Raw genomic sequence first — 14043 nt, 5'->3', positions numbered from 1 at the left:
CATCAAAACTAGAATATAACGATGTACACGCTGCCTTGTGGACTAATAGCCTTAACCTCTGTGTGCGCATAGTTTCACTTGACTGCATCAACTCTCTAAATTGAATCCGACGATAACGTCCGGGGTCAAGACAACTGTCCACGAATAACAGGCCAGCCTTTAATTTAATCCGATCAGTCTATACTCGTTGCTTGGTGAATTGATCGCGCTGTCCTTGAAGCGTCACTCATCAAGACGCTAAAGTATATCCTACACTATAAGTAGAAACATACACTGCCGATCATAGGTAAGTATCCGGACGTATTCAGTGAATCGATGGTCACGATGTATGAATTTAATCGATATATGCAAATTGTTGACGATTGATAAATTCGTAGAAATCATCATCTATTATTGTTACTCGTAATCAACGTTGTTTGTTGCTATTATCGTCATGTATAATCGTTGTGCGATTTAGTACAGCAGGTGAAGTTATGCGCACGATATTCCAAGGCGATCGTATACGAGTACAGTAAGCACAGCTTAATGCCAGACAATCGGAATAATCAAAACATCTACATGAAATTCGACGGCGCTCGAAATGGGGGCCAGATTTCTTTCAAATCAGGGACGACGCCTCTCTCTTGAGGATCTTCTCCTTGAAGACATAATCTGTTACTTGTGAAAGCGAAACTGCCGGGTCACCCAGGGCTACTTCGTTTTTTTATAGAACTCGACCTAGAGGAAGGAAAGAAGAGGGAACTGGTATAAGTTTTTGGCAGCCAATCGACACCCTTGTAGGTCCAAAGGAGAGGGAATGAACGACCAGGAGGGTTAAGGAACCATTAGGTGGCGACTCAATTTCAAGATGGTCAATTTCTGCGTGGACGTTGTAAAGTGACTGGCCGACACAAGAAAAATCATGGCGTTCTATTGTCATGGATACCGTTCTTGATGAAGAACCTTTTTCTTCTAAAAATATATATCGCGTCCTCTCAGCATTCTACGTATTACGTGGAATATTTCTCATTTGTACCTTCCTTTATGCTGCGCAGAATGCTTTTACACGGCAGTGTATTATATTTAGTATATTACGTTTCGAGCGACGCAGATCACAGAGACGCGAAAGCGACGCAATTGAAAATTTCGAAATCCAATAAAACGCTTTACGAAGAGACACGATTTACAGGTATGTTGGAATGTACGATTGGTTCATTGTAATTATGATATTGTTCATAGACATCGTGACGTTACTCTCGACGCTATAACGCACGTGTTTGTTCTCCGTGGAATTCTTCCATCATTTGTAACAATATTTTCTTAAGTATTGAAATTTATTCATATTTAGATAATTCTATTTTTAAGATACTTTGCATGCACGTAAAATATTCGTCATTGATCTCTTTCTCAGGTTCCTCCTACACAATTGAACTAATATTACATTAATTATTACGTAATTATTTTATTAATATCGCAAGATGTTATTATTACTTTCTTGCATGTCTCTGTAGCAAGTATGACAATGACCACTCGTTTCATAATAACGTTTCTCATAACAGAAGAAAATTCGATGTTACACGTGAAAGTAAATGAGAGCGTTAATTACGAAAATTAGAGAACAGAATAGAAATAATGGAACGATACAGGATCGTATCTATAGCGAGCCCACTTCCTTCCAACGTGAATAATTTAATTTCACAATAAAGTTCGGACTACCAAATTTCGCTTATTTCTATTAAGACTTCTCACTGGCGAACCATCTTAATTAATTGCTTTTCTCTGTATAGCAATTTGACTATCTATAACAATTCGCGCAGGCTTGTTTCAAATTCGCCAAGTTAAAGCCACTTAAGAATATATAACACGTTTGAAAATGATAAAACGATGGTGCGTGCTTTTAAAAACTCAAGATTCAATCTATTCTGCTATATCATGTTCAGCTTGTTCGTATTTCAAATAATATCTAATTTATCCAATAACATTTCTAGCGAAAGGCTTGACTCGTACAAAGTTTATAAGCTAACAATGGCTGGGCTTGATCAATATTAGAAATTAATTATTAGATTGTCGATATTTATTCAAATTTATCTTTTTTGTAAGAAGATAAACCATCGAAACTTGAAGAATATAAGAGCATGTACTATTTTCTAAACATACTGACACGTACTTTACCTTCGTCATACTGTTGTCATTCGCTTAGATTCCTGCACATTTTTACTTTTGTCATAAATGCATAAATACCAGCAGTCTGATTCTAACGAATACGATACTTTGATTATTTTATATATTTTTTGCAAATGTGCGTTCTATGCATTTTTCGTCTTCAAATTCTTCCTGAACAAAAATCGTAGTCTATCGAACAAATGTATTAAAGATTATGATAGATCAGAATAGATCAGAATGATCGATTTGATTTAGCTTATTTGCTAATGAAAGGAAGAAAATATTTCTACTTCGAAACGCAACCCGATCACGTGATTGCTGAAAAGGAATTCGATCGAAGAGTTGATCGGAACGACACACGTGAAATTGCCCGGAGGTTTCTTTAACGATATGGCGTAATTAAGAGGGCTGTAAGCAACGTAATCGTTTTTCGACAAAGCGGAACCTCCAGTAGAGAAATTATTATTTCAACCATATACATGCGTCCTTCTTGAACATGTTTAGGCCAACTGCCTTTTCCTTTCTCTCTTCAAAGACACGCGTATCATTTAATGACGACGATTAATAAAAATTTCATGTTCGGCTGCCGGCCGAAACACGGATAATGACAGGACTATAATAAGACTTGAAAGTAGCTGACGAATATATTTAGAGGAACTTCTGATTCGATCGAAGATCGTGCCACCTTTGAAACTTCAGAAACTTGGTGACCCGAAATGGCCAGGCGTGCAAATTTAATTTAACAATTAGAGATACCACAGTTTGGGAACTTGGAAACTCCGATTTCAATTTCCAAGAAGCAGCACGCATCTGAATAATTTTTATTACAATTTGCATTTCCTTAAAACTTTTCTCTCGTTTTCATTTTATTTCAAAGATAGAAGATGTTTCGCGTTTCTGCTAATTTTTTATAGAATCTTGTAACTTATTAAATAAACTATAAATAGTAATTTATTTCCGCTTTATGGGTACACATGAATGGGAAATATTTTATTAACTAAACTAGCAACTAAAATAATAAGCAAGTACCAGAGAAAACATGAACTAAGGCACGTTTTTTTAAATAAAAGTTCATAGCATTAATTTATACCAATTAATTTTCATCAACAAGCTGTATTAATTATACAAAAATGGAGGCATCCAATTTTTGCAAATCAAACATTTTAGACAACGAATTACTCGCTCAGTTCGTTAAATATTCAGATTGGCCCGTTCTTGTTCGCAATTAAATGTATACGTCAATGAACAGGAGACAATGATTAATTAAATGAAAATTGCCTCAAAGTAAAAAATATTAATAAACTAATTGTCCCTTAAATAGTCATATCGCATGATCTGGAGGCAAAGAACCATGAATTTCATTTATTTATTCATAGATCACGGTGTTCCTCTTTTATTTGTTCTATTTGATTAAGAAGAAGTTTACTCGAAGTACGCCATCGACAGCTCACTCACACTTACTACTCGAAGAATATGTGAAATAGACTTTTTACTGTAATGAGGTTACTAATGAAGCAAGTACACGATACATGACGTGAGAATTACACTTGCTTATATAACTCTTAATAAACAACTGAGTAAATTCCACGTACTCGTATACTGCCCCTTTTACCTTCGATAGCAAAAACGGTGTAATATTTATAAATTCTTTCTCTGAAAATTGGTTGCAGGAAGTTTCAAATAGTTACAGAAATGTTTATATATTCAAAGAAAAAATGTATACCATGGACCATACAATAAGCGATAAAACAACGATATTCGTAAACAGAACCGCGATTATTTCTTCGTGATAAAATTCACAAGTCATCGTGTAATGATAGAAAAGTAAGAAAAAGTTCTCACGATCGATTTTGATGTTTGATACATTGATATATCTCGATTGATAGTTTGATATGTTCATTTAATCGCAAAAGATACTTTATATCGTGCTAAACATAGACGTTTGACGAAATGTTCCCACCAGCATACGCATGGTTGAAAAGAAACTACATAAATCCTAGCGTAACATGAATTTTCGTTATCCATCAAAGATACAAGAATATTTTTCTCTACCACGTCCATGCTCAGAGAAATTATATTCATATATCAAGGCTGTCTCACCGTGTCGCACGACTCTAGATCTTTTCGTAAGAGTACGCTAACCGAACTTTTCACGTGCAATATCACGACATAGTATCGGTGCAAAGGAAGAGATAATATTACCAGAAGCTAGAATGCACGACGAAGCTCGCTTTTTCGAAGAAAAGCTGCAGCGACTCAACTTGCAAAAATCCATTGGCGAACAAACTCGACTGCGAGAAAGGAATACCTCGAGAACGATTCGTGAAACGATTCGTAATAACGTAATCATTCGACTAATGACGGATGCTGTCACTTATTCGAGGATAAACGGACTGTAACGAATCGCAGACGCGTTAACTCTTAAGAATGCTGCGCTATTTGGATTTTTCATAATTCCTTTGAATTTCTAATTGTGCAAAAGAATGAAAAATTTAAAGTTAATGTCATAAGGCACTCTGAAATATCTTCTTTTCAAAATTAATGTTTAGATAACGTCGCATATTGTATCGAATACTAAGAATATCGAATATAATAATTTATATAATTCAATTAATTATTCCATCGAAACTTTCATCGCAGAAAAATACTTGTATTTACGTCAACAATTGGATGCAATAGGGTGTATTCGGATATATGGTGAATTCGCGTGTTGCTTTCTCGACCAGGAGAAGAGTACTCTATTTGGATTTCCGCTGGTAGAAAAGTCTCTCCGGGAAAGAAGAAGCGAAGAAAGGAACAAAGGTCGTTGCGAAAATCGAGAAAATCGAGAAAAACGAGCAAAACAGGAAATAAATGGCAAAGAATACTCGATTTTGCAGTCTGTGCTAGTTTTTAAACGTCCAATGACATTCTCCAAATCCATGGGGATTCTAGGGAGATTTTCCACTAAAACAAAAGAGAAATGGTATTGAGAAAAATCTCGGACGTACTGACATTATCACGGCCGCTGGAACTAAGATTATCGGAAACACTCTAGTCTCGAAAGTAGCAATGTCACAGGACTGAACGCAATTTCCCATTGTTACGTAAAGAACAGACGATTAATGGTAGATGTATGGATTATAACTGACACAATATTTCTGAAAATATCTGGATGGATCCTACGAAATAAAAATTAACAATATGGAATTTACAAATTAGATGTAATACGTTTATTACATCTAATTGATTATTAGGGGTTAATTGTTAACTAATACGTTAATTGATTATTAGAAGTATTCATTTTTCCAATGTTGGTTTAGAAAATTAAGTTGATGAGACAAATGGATTCATATAAATGATTAACGATGTTATTGATAATTTTCTACCCATGTTTTATACTTGTATTATTCTTCCTAATGTCTTAGTAAATTACCTCGTTAGTCGTTTAGAACAAATCGCATAATCATATCCATTTTTATTAGAAATTCATCCTATTATTTATCGTATTATTTATCATGATAGGACAAATACCAAATTTCGCTCACATGAAATAATTAAAAACACAATATTAGAATAATTTGTGCATAAACACGTTCCTAGAATATATACGTGAAATTAGATGAGTGGAACAATACTAAATCCCAGCAATCGTAAATAAATGTTTACGATACAAATATTAAGACGGACGACAGACAAAACACGTAAATCGCAATATGTTTCTTACGTTATACAGTACTTATTTTACTTCTTTTGTTATAACTCTTGTTATTATATCGATACAAATGCGGATAAAAGCGAACGATAAATACATCGTCGAATGTTATAACCTGAACATAAATTATTCCACGTAATATTTACAGTTACAGTACGGTATTCGGTGAGAAGAAATAAATTCATAATTCACGATCGGAACAATCGTAAAGCAGAAAAGTTCCTAACTTCTGTACTTGGTAGACCAGGTAAAAAATTGAACAATTAGAGAAGCGAACAGGGCTTCACGATTGTGATTCTTCTCGGAGGGAAGTGAATGCGGCGTGTAAACGTGGGTTAATTTCAAACGGTTGACGGATGAAAAGAAAGTACAAGAACGGTGTTAGAGGGAGAACCTGAAGCCAGTAAAAATGATAAAATCACTTGCTTTCAGGCATTTTGTAATTTCGTGCGCCGCATTGCAAGTTCTTTCGTTAAAAATATTTCCCCGTAATTTCTCGCGCGCTACGTAGCACGCGATGTAAATGTCCCTTCCTCCCCTTTCTTTCGCATTTTTTTTTCTATTCTTTCTTGCTTCTCTGTCTCGAGTTTCCCGTCTCCACTTTGCTTGCTTGTTTTATAACGAAGAGCACGTGCAGTTCATCGTCGTGGTCGTGGTCGTCGTAGTCGAGAGGACGTTGTTACCATCGCAGCAACATTGCTCCGTGTCGTAAATAGATTTGCTTCGAACACAAAGTTCAATGTAAATGAACTCCGAGTGAATTAAGAGCTCGACAAACGAGGTTGCCTTCTACTCGCCTTCGATAACTTTTGACACCGAGGAAGAATGGGTCATTCGGTTACAATGGGTGTCGCTGTATTCGGCTGAATTCGATCGGCGATCTAAACTGCAACGGTACGATGGCATCAATGCCGAAAAATGTATTGTACGTACTTTTTGGCGACCATGTAGACGGCAGGAATGTATACGATGAGATGGAAATCTGGCTCTCAACTTAACAACAATAATTTCCACTGATTAGTCTTCCATGTAATATTCGTTATTGTAACATTTATTGTATTCAACGATTAGAGCCTTCGTTGTTCCAGTTATTTGGCGGTTCATTTGTTCCATCGCTGCTGAATTTTTCATTTTTCTTTTTCAAATATTCTTTTTCCTAGTGTATTTACTGCCTGATTGAAAGTGTTGAACGTTTCTCCTGACAAAAAATTCTATAAAAATCGAAGCAATCTATCGGTCAGGAAATGTATTTTTCAATTCTATATTATGAAAGAACTTGGTATACAGCTTTTCACGGTACGATAATATTTATAATTCTCGGCAGTGTATCGTGCGAGGGAACAATTTGCTAATCAAATTTTCAAGACGAAATAATTTCACCCAAAAATGAAATACCGTTTTTTCGTAGCTTATGTTGTTTATGTGAAAATATACGATTCAACCGCGTGTGATTTGTGGAAACTTCGTTTTGAAAATATAGAAGCAAAATGTGGCGACGGCACTTTCCGAGCAACCTAATATTTTTATTTTTGACGTGACATTACAGTTTTATCTTATAAGTCGTATGTCACGTAATGGAAGGCAAGAGGGAAAAAGCCGAAACGTGCTGTTTGCCATGTGTATGAGTATTTGTGTTTATAAACAGCCGTATTCCATTTACGAATAGCGGAACACAAAGTTTGGAAATATTCTCGAACTTAAGGAGAAACACCGAATAATCTTCAAACTCGGTTGCGAATTGTTCACGAAGAGTTTGCGTTCGACAGATGTTGAAATTGAAAAAAGTAAAGATAATTATGATTATTAGATCATTATTATTGTACGAAATATAAAATATAATATTTATGAAGCTAATGGTATAGACGCGTTATTTGTTATTTTTATAAGTATCTGTATAATGTATAATATAATATATAATAAATAAGAAATATGTGAGAAAATCCGGTCAGAACACACTGGTCAAATAAATATAAATGTTTAATTACTACGACAGATTACGTATTCGTGTTTAAACAAAAATGTTTAAATTAAGAACGATATGAATGTGCATCAGAAGTAAACTATAAAACGACATGATTAACTTACTCGTATACTAACATACTCGTTATAGTAAACTATAAAAGGACATGATGGGATCCACAATGACATAAAAATTTATCGGAAAATAGACAACTTTCATTAACGTGCACAAAAGATATCACTCTTTTGAGCCGCAAAATTAAACATATCTTGCAATATCATTTGGAGCATAAAAGTTGACAGAATATGAGAATGAAATGCTAAATATTACACAAACCCGAGTAAATAATAATTTATCCGATAAAAACAGGATCGAACGAAATCTGCGAATTTTCGTAATCTCTGCAGTTCTATTTAATATGTACAATATTGAAATGCACATAATAACGTTCGATTAACAACGAGTTTCTTTGCCGATGATAATAAACCGGCCGTATTCGTACCTCGATTCAACGAGAAATCCACGTACAAACACGGCTCGCGAAATTCAAAGGTGTTCGCGCTTCTCTGCTTAGCCACTCGCGCGTTTCTCAATTAATTAAGCTTACCCGGTATTTTTCCCTTTTTTCCTCCGACCATGGTTACCCGTTTTGAACCTCGAGCGTGTGTACGGGTATTTCGCTTAATTAGGGCAAAAGACGAGACGCGGCACGATTACGTATAAGCAAGAACACACGATTTACGAGGTCGTTGAAATCACGAAGTTGACGTTGCACCAGTCACCGAGCGTGCTGGGTACCAGAGAATAATTACACTCGTACAAGCAAAACTCTCGGACGAGACGCTCTTGCGTGTACTTTCCGAGTAATAAACTTTTGATTATTTTTGCAAATGAGCCTGTACAGCGACAGAGGAATGCCGGTGATAGCACGGAATACAGCAATAAAGAAAAACAGGCATTCTCGTTGACCCACAACTGTCGTCCAAGTTTACGCGGACTTTCGCCCTGAGGAAACTCGCCGTAACATCCAGACGCTATCGAATAAAAAAAAAATCCCGGATGATTTGTAGCTCGTTCGATCGAACCACTAAAAATACGAGAAGACTTGCCGTAATCATATCGCCTATAAAAAATAAGGAAAGAAAAGAATATTCTGACTAGATGGAAGAGTTGGTTCCATCGGGGTCGTATAACATAACGACGATAATACCTCGTACGCGCCACGCCATCAAGAACGAAAGATAAGCAAAGCCTTTTCCCTCTTTCGTTCTCCACCTGCCCTTGCTCTATCTGGCTGGACGATAGAAGTCGAGTCTTATCGTGGTTCGGTACTTACCGATCACGTAGCTATACCCGTCCAAGGTGAGAACACATTTGCGTGTGTTGGAAGAGCTTGGAATTCCTGGCACTATTCTGCGAGAAATTCGCTTACCAGGGCTGCAAGGAGTACTGCCGGTACTTGCAGCACCTGGGTCCGAGTGGCACTTCTGCACGGGATCTTTGCTTTGTCTAGACATCATCGTCCTCTTCGGAGCCACTTGTACTGCGCTTCTCTAGCAGAAGCCGGAAGAAAGAAAACCTACTTCCGCACCATGCCCGCGCCTCTAGTCTACTTAGCCACGCGACGATCTCCAACAGACTTTTACTATCGTTGTCAAGTTTTTATCACGACAGCCTGACAACGTGAATTCGATACTCGTCATTGCCGTTGACTGACACCCCCGTTACATCCGGTTCCACTTGCACACCGTTCACTCGACAAAGTACAAAATAGCTCGTCCGTGACACACGATTTTTCCCTTGCTCGCCAACGTTCCAACGAAACTTCGATTTTACCCTTTTCCCCTCTGTTTACCTTTGCGCCCCAACTTCTTTCGGTTCTTTAACGAACCAATACCGCTGGCGCTCGAAGCTTCGAAAAGCTCCCACGGATTACTTCCAGGCCATGAAACACGTCGTGCCGGTAGATATACTCGTTTCACGAAATCCTCCACTCGTCGCTGGCCGTCTGAAAACGCTAGAACACGAGCTACGTAGCTGTAATTGCGGTTAATCGTCGAAACTCGCGTGAACCGGCCTAGCTTTAATCGACTACCTTTTTCTTCTTGTCGTTTAAAGTTCGAAAGTTTGGGATTGAAAGGATTATTTGATCTTTCAGTATATATAAGATCTCGCGGATTTCGATCGTAACACGAACGTCACGTTTACGCTGGAAGGTTTTGTACAAGAAAATAGAGAAGGTTCCCCTTTGTAGAGCAATTGTTTGATAATGGCTTTCCTCTTGCTCTCGAGCGTTCCCAGTGTATGCCCGAGTAATTTGTTCAACGTCCCTGAAGAGACTTGAGAAGACTCCTTCAGGCACACTGTTGCATGCCAGCTTCTATTCCAGTTCGGATTACCGCGTTTCACGTGTCATTTTCTTTGGTATTTCTCACATACTTTCCAGCGTTTGATTTGATTTCCTCTTTAACGCCGATTTCCCGTGTCCTCAAAACCATTTGATAGCTTCGATTGTTAATTGTATATTCTTATCTTGCTTCTATTTTATCGCATGATTTTTCTCCTTTTTATTTTAGTTAGTTTTTACTCAAAAGATTGTTTACTTCTATTAAAAAGTTTAAACCACAGTGTATTTCCAACGAGATGTTGAGAGGAGTTTCGCCCGTTTAACTGATATCGTGGCCATTAAACTATTCCGAGGTTTGATCAACTTCAATGACAATCGCTGCATCCGGTGCTTCCCAGCGAACTTGTTTATCTTCTGGAATTGCTTTCGGCCGTGCTGATTTCCAGCGAAGGATTACGAGCATCCTTCTCTTTTCTCCGTGGTAACTTTCTCAACGCGTCTCGCGTCCCGTTCGCTATCCCTTTACGTCGAGATTCTTCGAATTACACCGAAACAAGTAGTCCAATTGTCCGCTGAACAATCGTCGTAATTCGTTCTTTCCTCGTTTACTAACTACGTCGGCTCGTAATCCGATTAATTTCACGTTGGTGGAACGCCTGCGAATGCACGGTATCTTTTAATTCCGATACCACGTAAGTTTCTTTCTAAGGCAGCGACTAATAAATACGATTCTCCGTTTCGTTACTTTTCGATAGAATTTCTTTACGTCCTCCTTCGATCAACTGCTGCCAATTTCTTCAACCACCGATGATTTCGGTCTCGAGGAAGTTTCTACTAGTTTCCAAAGTTGTCGATCTTGAATTTATCGACCTGTGGATTCTAAAACATTTCGAACGCGCCAGCAACGTGCTACGTTATCTTTACAAGGGCCATCGATGTCAGTTTTCATCATTTTTCTAGTAAATCTTCGGGCTCTCGTGGAACATAAATATACCAGTAGCTCTATCGACCAGACAAACAGACCAACTTTCCTTCTTATTCTCTTTTTCCTTCTTTTTCACACCTTCGTGAACGTTCCAAGCTGCACGCAGCTCGATAAGGTTTCCGCCAGCACAAAAATTTATGCCGCGAACGCTGACCCCAGTGTCGATTACAAGCTAACGATCCCCGCGAGCAAACGACCTAAGAGAATCCTCGTCGTCAGTCTACTCGTTCGTTCCACCGATTGGTAATCTTTCCTGACACGTACGTGTCCGAAATTTCTGGCAAATACGCGCAGCTTCTCGGAATCAGTTATGCATCGAACGATCTCTCGATTTTTCTTCGATCAAAGGGACGTACGTGAAAGTTGGCTACTTTGAATACCGCATAGATGAAAGATAAATTCGACGAATCGACGAGAATTCCAAGTTTAATATATTATTGGCATTAATTTTATTTATATCGTTATAGATGCACGATTATAAGCAAATTACTATTCAACCTTAATCGGCGCTATTGAATATACACGTTCACATCCGCTCGTTAACCTTAAGTAGGTAAGGCATTAATCTTCTACCAGCTTCTTTTGATAGACGTACTCGATTCCCCGGTACAGAGACTCTTCGAGCTGATTGATCACCTCCAAACGACCGACAGCGTATTAACACGTGTCCGTCGCCAGGATTCTTCCGAGTGAACCTAACGTGCGGTCGTGTATGCGGTTCTCACCCCTTTCTCTTTGCCGTACTCGTCTTTGAAGTCTGACCGGTCGGATCGATCCGATGGATCTCGCCACTGAGAAGTGCACGCACGGGAAATTTCGCGAGAGACCGCGTGAACCACTCGAATTTGCTCGTGCAAGCTGGAGATGTTATCACGAATAGAAAGTCGACAAAGTTTCTCCGGGGTAATTTAGCCTGGAAATGGTAGGGGGAGGGGGAACACGGGCCGATAGTTCAATTACCTTTGCGCCTTCTTCGCAGAGTTTTTACGATGGCCGTTACGTGCATGCACGGACACGGAAAATCGTGATGGCGAGGGGTGAAGGTATTCTGCGATCGATTCACGTTACCATAACGTTAAATTCAGTTTACCCGCTCGTGCACCGGCGCGCCGGCACTCTCGCGAAGCCGGCACGCGCACGGCGCGCACCTTTTCATACAACGATCGATCACTTCGCATTCGCTGATTATCGGGATCCAGAGACGATCATTCGTCGATCGTTTCACGCGTCTACACGACTACGCTCGCACAGGTGTCATTTAACCAGATGCGCCCGTCGCACGCACCTGCTCGAGCCTGAAAACTCTAGCCGCGAGGATTACGCAAGTTTGGTCGCCTTCTCGATAATATTTATTTATACTTTATCCAAGATTATCCGCGTCGTTGCCGCTTCGATCGAGCATTTCCTCTTCCTGTGGCTGCGTCACTTTTTATTAATAACCCGTCCAGGATTATCCTTTTCGCTATTCGACAGTTCGCACGGAAATCCGTTCGCAATTTCGCAAACAGCAGACTCAACGTGACTGACTTCTCCGTTTCTACATCACGTTACTCGTCGTCCCGGCAATCCGTCAAACGATCCATCCTGTCAAAATCCAACCACCGGTAAACAAACTTTATCCTCGATTTCTCTTCGTTGATTGTGTCAGCTCGACGAGATCCCGAACAATCCACCGGGTGATCAAATCACATTTGAAAAATTCTGCATCGCCATCGAAGTGGCGATGATTGCGGTTCGGTGATAGGGAACTTTGAACGGAAGAGGTGCGCAACGCGCGAGTGGAAGAACCGCGTGCTTGGTCAGACGTCACGCGGCAGACTCGTGTGACAAGAGGGACGTGCCGGCTGAACCCACGAATGACGCCACGAGGGAAAGATCGACGCGAAGCGAGCAAGGGAGCGAGCAGGACGGAGCGAATGATACACGCGCGAACGCCAACACGCGAACGCGATCTACGCGAAAACGGAGACACACGTGCGACCTGAGCCGCGGTACCGCTACAACTGAACCATTCCAAACCTCCACCTCTCGTCGAGTTTCCTCCTCTCGCTCTTCACGCCGCTCCAAACCCTCCTGTCGACCCGCTACGTCGCCCTCTCACTACTCTCTCTCTCTCTCTCCCCTCTCTTCTCTTCTCTTTCCATCTTATTGCACGTCGATCATTCTTCTCCCTCCCTTTCACCGTTCCCAGATTTCTCTCTTTTTCTATCGTTACTCTCATTTCTGTCATCCTTGTCGTTCTTCTGTTTGCTGGTTCGTTCGTCCGTTCGTTCATTCTGTCATCGGTTCCGCTCGTATCTTCGTTCGCTTTTTCTCTTCGATCCGCGAATTCGACAAGTTTCCTTACCCTCGTGAGTACTATTCGCCCCCAGGTAAACATCGAAGACAGTTTCTTTGGGAGAAAAGTCGTAGGGATCACCGATTACCCTACGGCGAACACTACTTCGATAGGGGATGTTTGGTCGAAGCGAGGGAGATTGTTTCGGGCACACTGATTAACATAGAAGCACCGTCGTAAGTGAATTAACAAATGCCAATGCGGCCGATTGTCGGTTTACCAAAGGGAGAAAGCTCGATGGCATGGAACGATTATTTCGTTTTAGGATTAAACAGTGATATTGCGATGATTGATCGTGAACCAGGTGTTTGGCGTATACATTGAGAAACAGACGGTAGATTTCGATATTTTAGCGAAAGATCTTGCGTAGAAAATTGCATTATTATATATCTGTATATATTATATACTATGCTTATAATAATTATGTATTATATATTTATACGCTACCAGATGTTTCAGTTTCTTCGATCAAATTTTGTCAGGAAGTTCCATAGAATTATGGATTTAAGGAGATGTTGCATAAACATAGATCGTTTGAAGCTTTACTGGAATTATTTTTGACAAAAATTGAAAATAC

General features: G+C 39.4%; 1 protein-coding gene across 2 annotated transcripts in view; it reads right to left on the bottom strand.

Annotated features, from left to right (window-relative positions):
* Window positions 1-12763, bottom strand: part of LOC126874616 (dual specificity calcium/calmodulin-dependent 3',5'-cyclic nucleotide phosphodiesterase 1-like) — a 101183-nt gene extending 88420 nt beyond the window's left edge. Inside the window, exon 1 of one of the 2 annotated variants that reach the window (XM_050636881.1) lies at window positions 9133-12763. In XM_050636881.1, coding sequence (XP_050492838.1) covers window positions 9133-9316 — 184 coding nt within the window. In that variant the 5' untranslated portion in view covers window positions 9317-12763. The remainder of the gene's footprint in view (window positions 1-9132) is intronic. The other variant, XM_050636873.1, reaches the window with a different exon arrangement.
* Window positions 12764-14043: the final 1280 nt, after the last annotated feature.

Source organism: Bombus huntii, chromosome 2 (genome assembly GCF_024542735.1).
Source record: "Bombus huntii isolate Logan2020A chromosome 2, iyBomHunt1.1, whole genome shotgun sequence".
NCBI classification, from domain to species: Eukaryota; Metazoa; Arthropoda; class Insecta; order Hymenoptera; family Apidae; genus Bombus; species Bombus huntii.
This window is presented reverse-complemented; position numbering and strand designations above follow the sequence as displayed.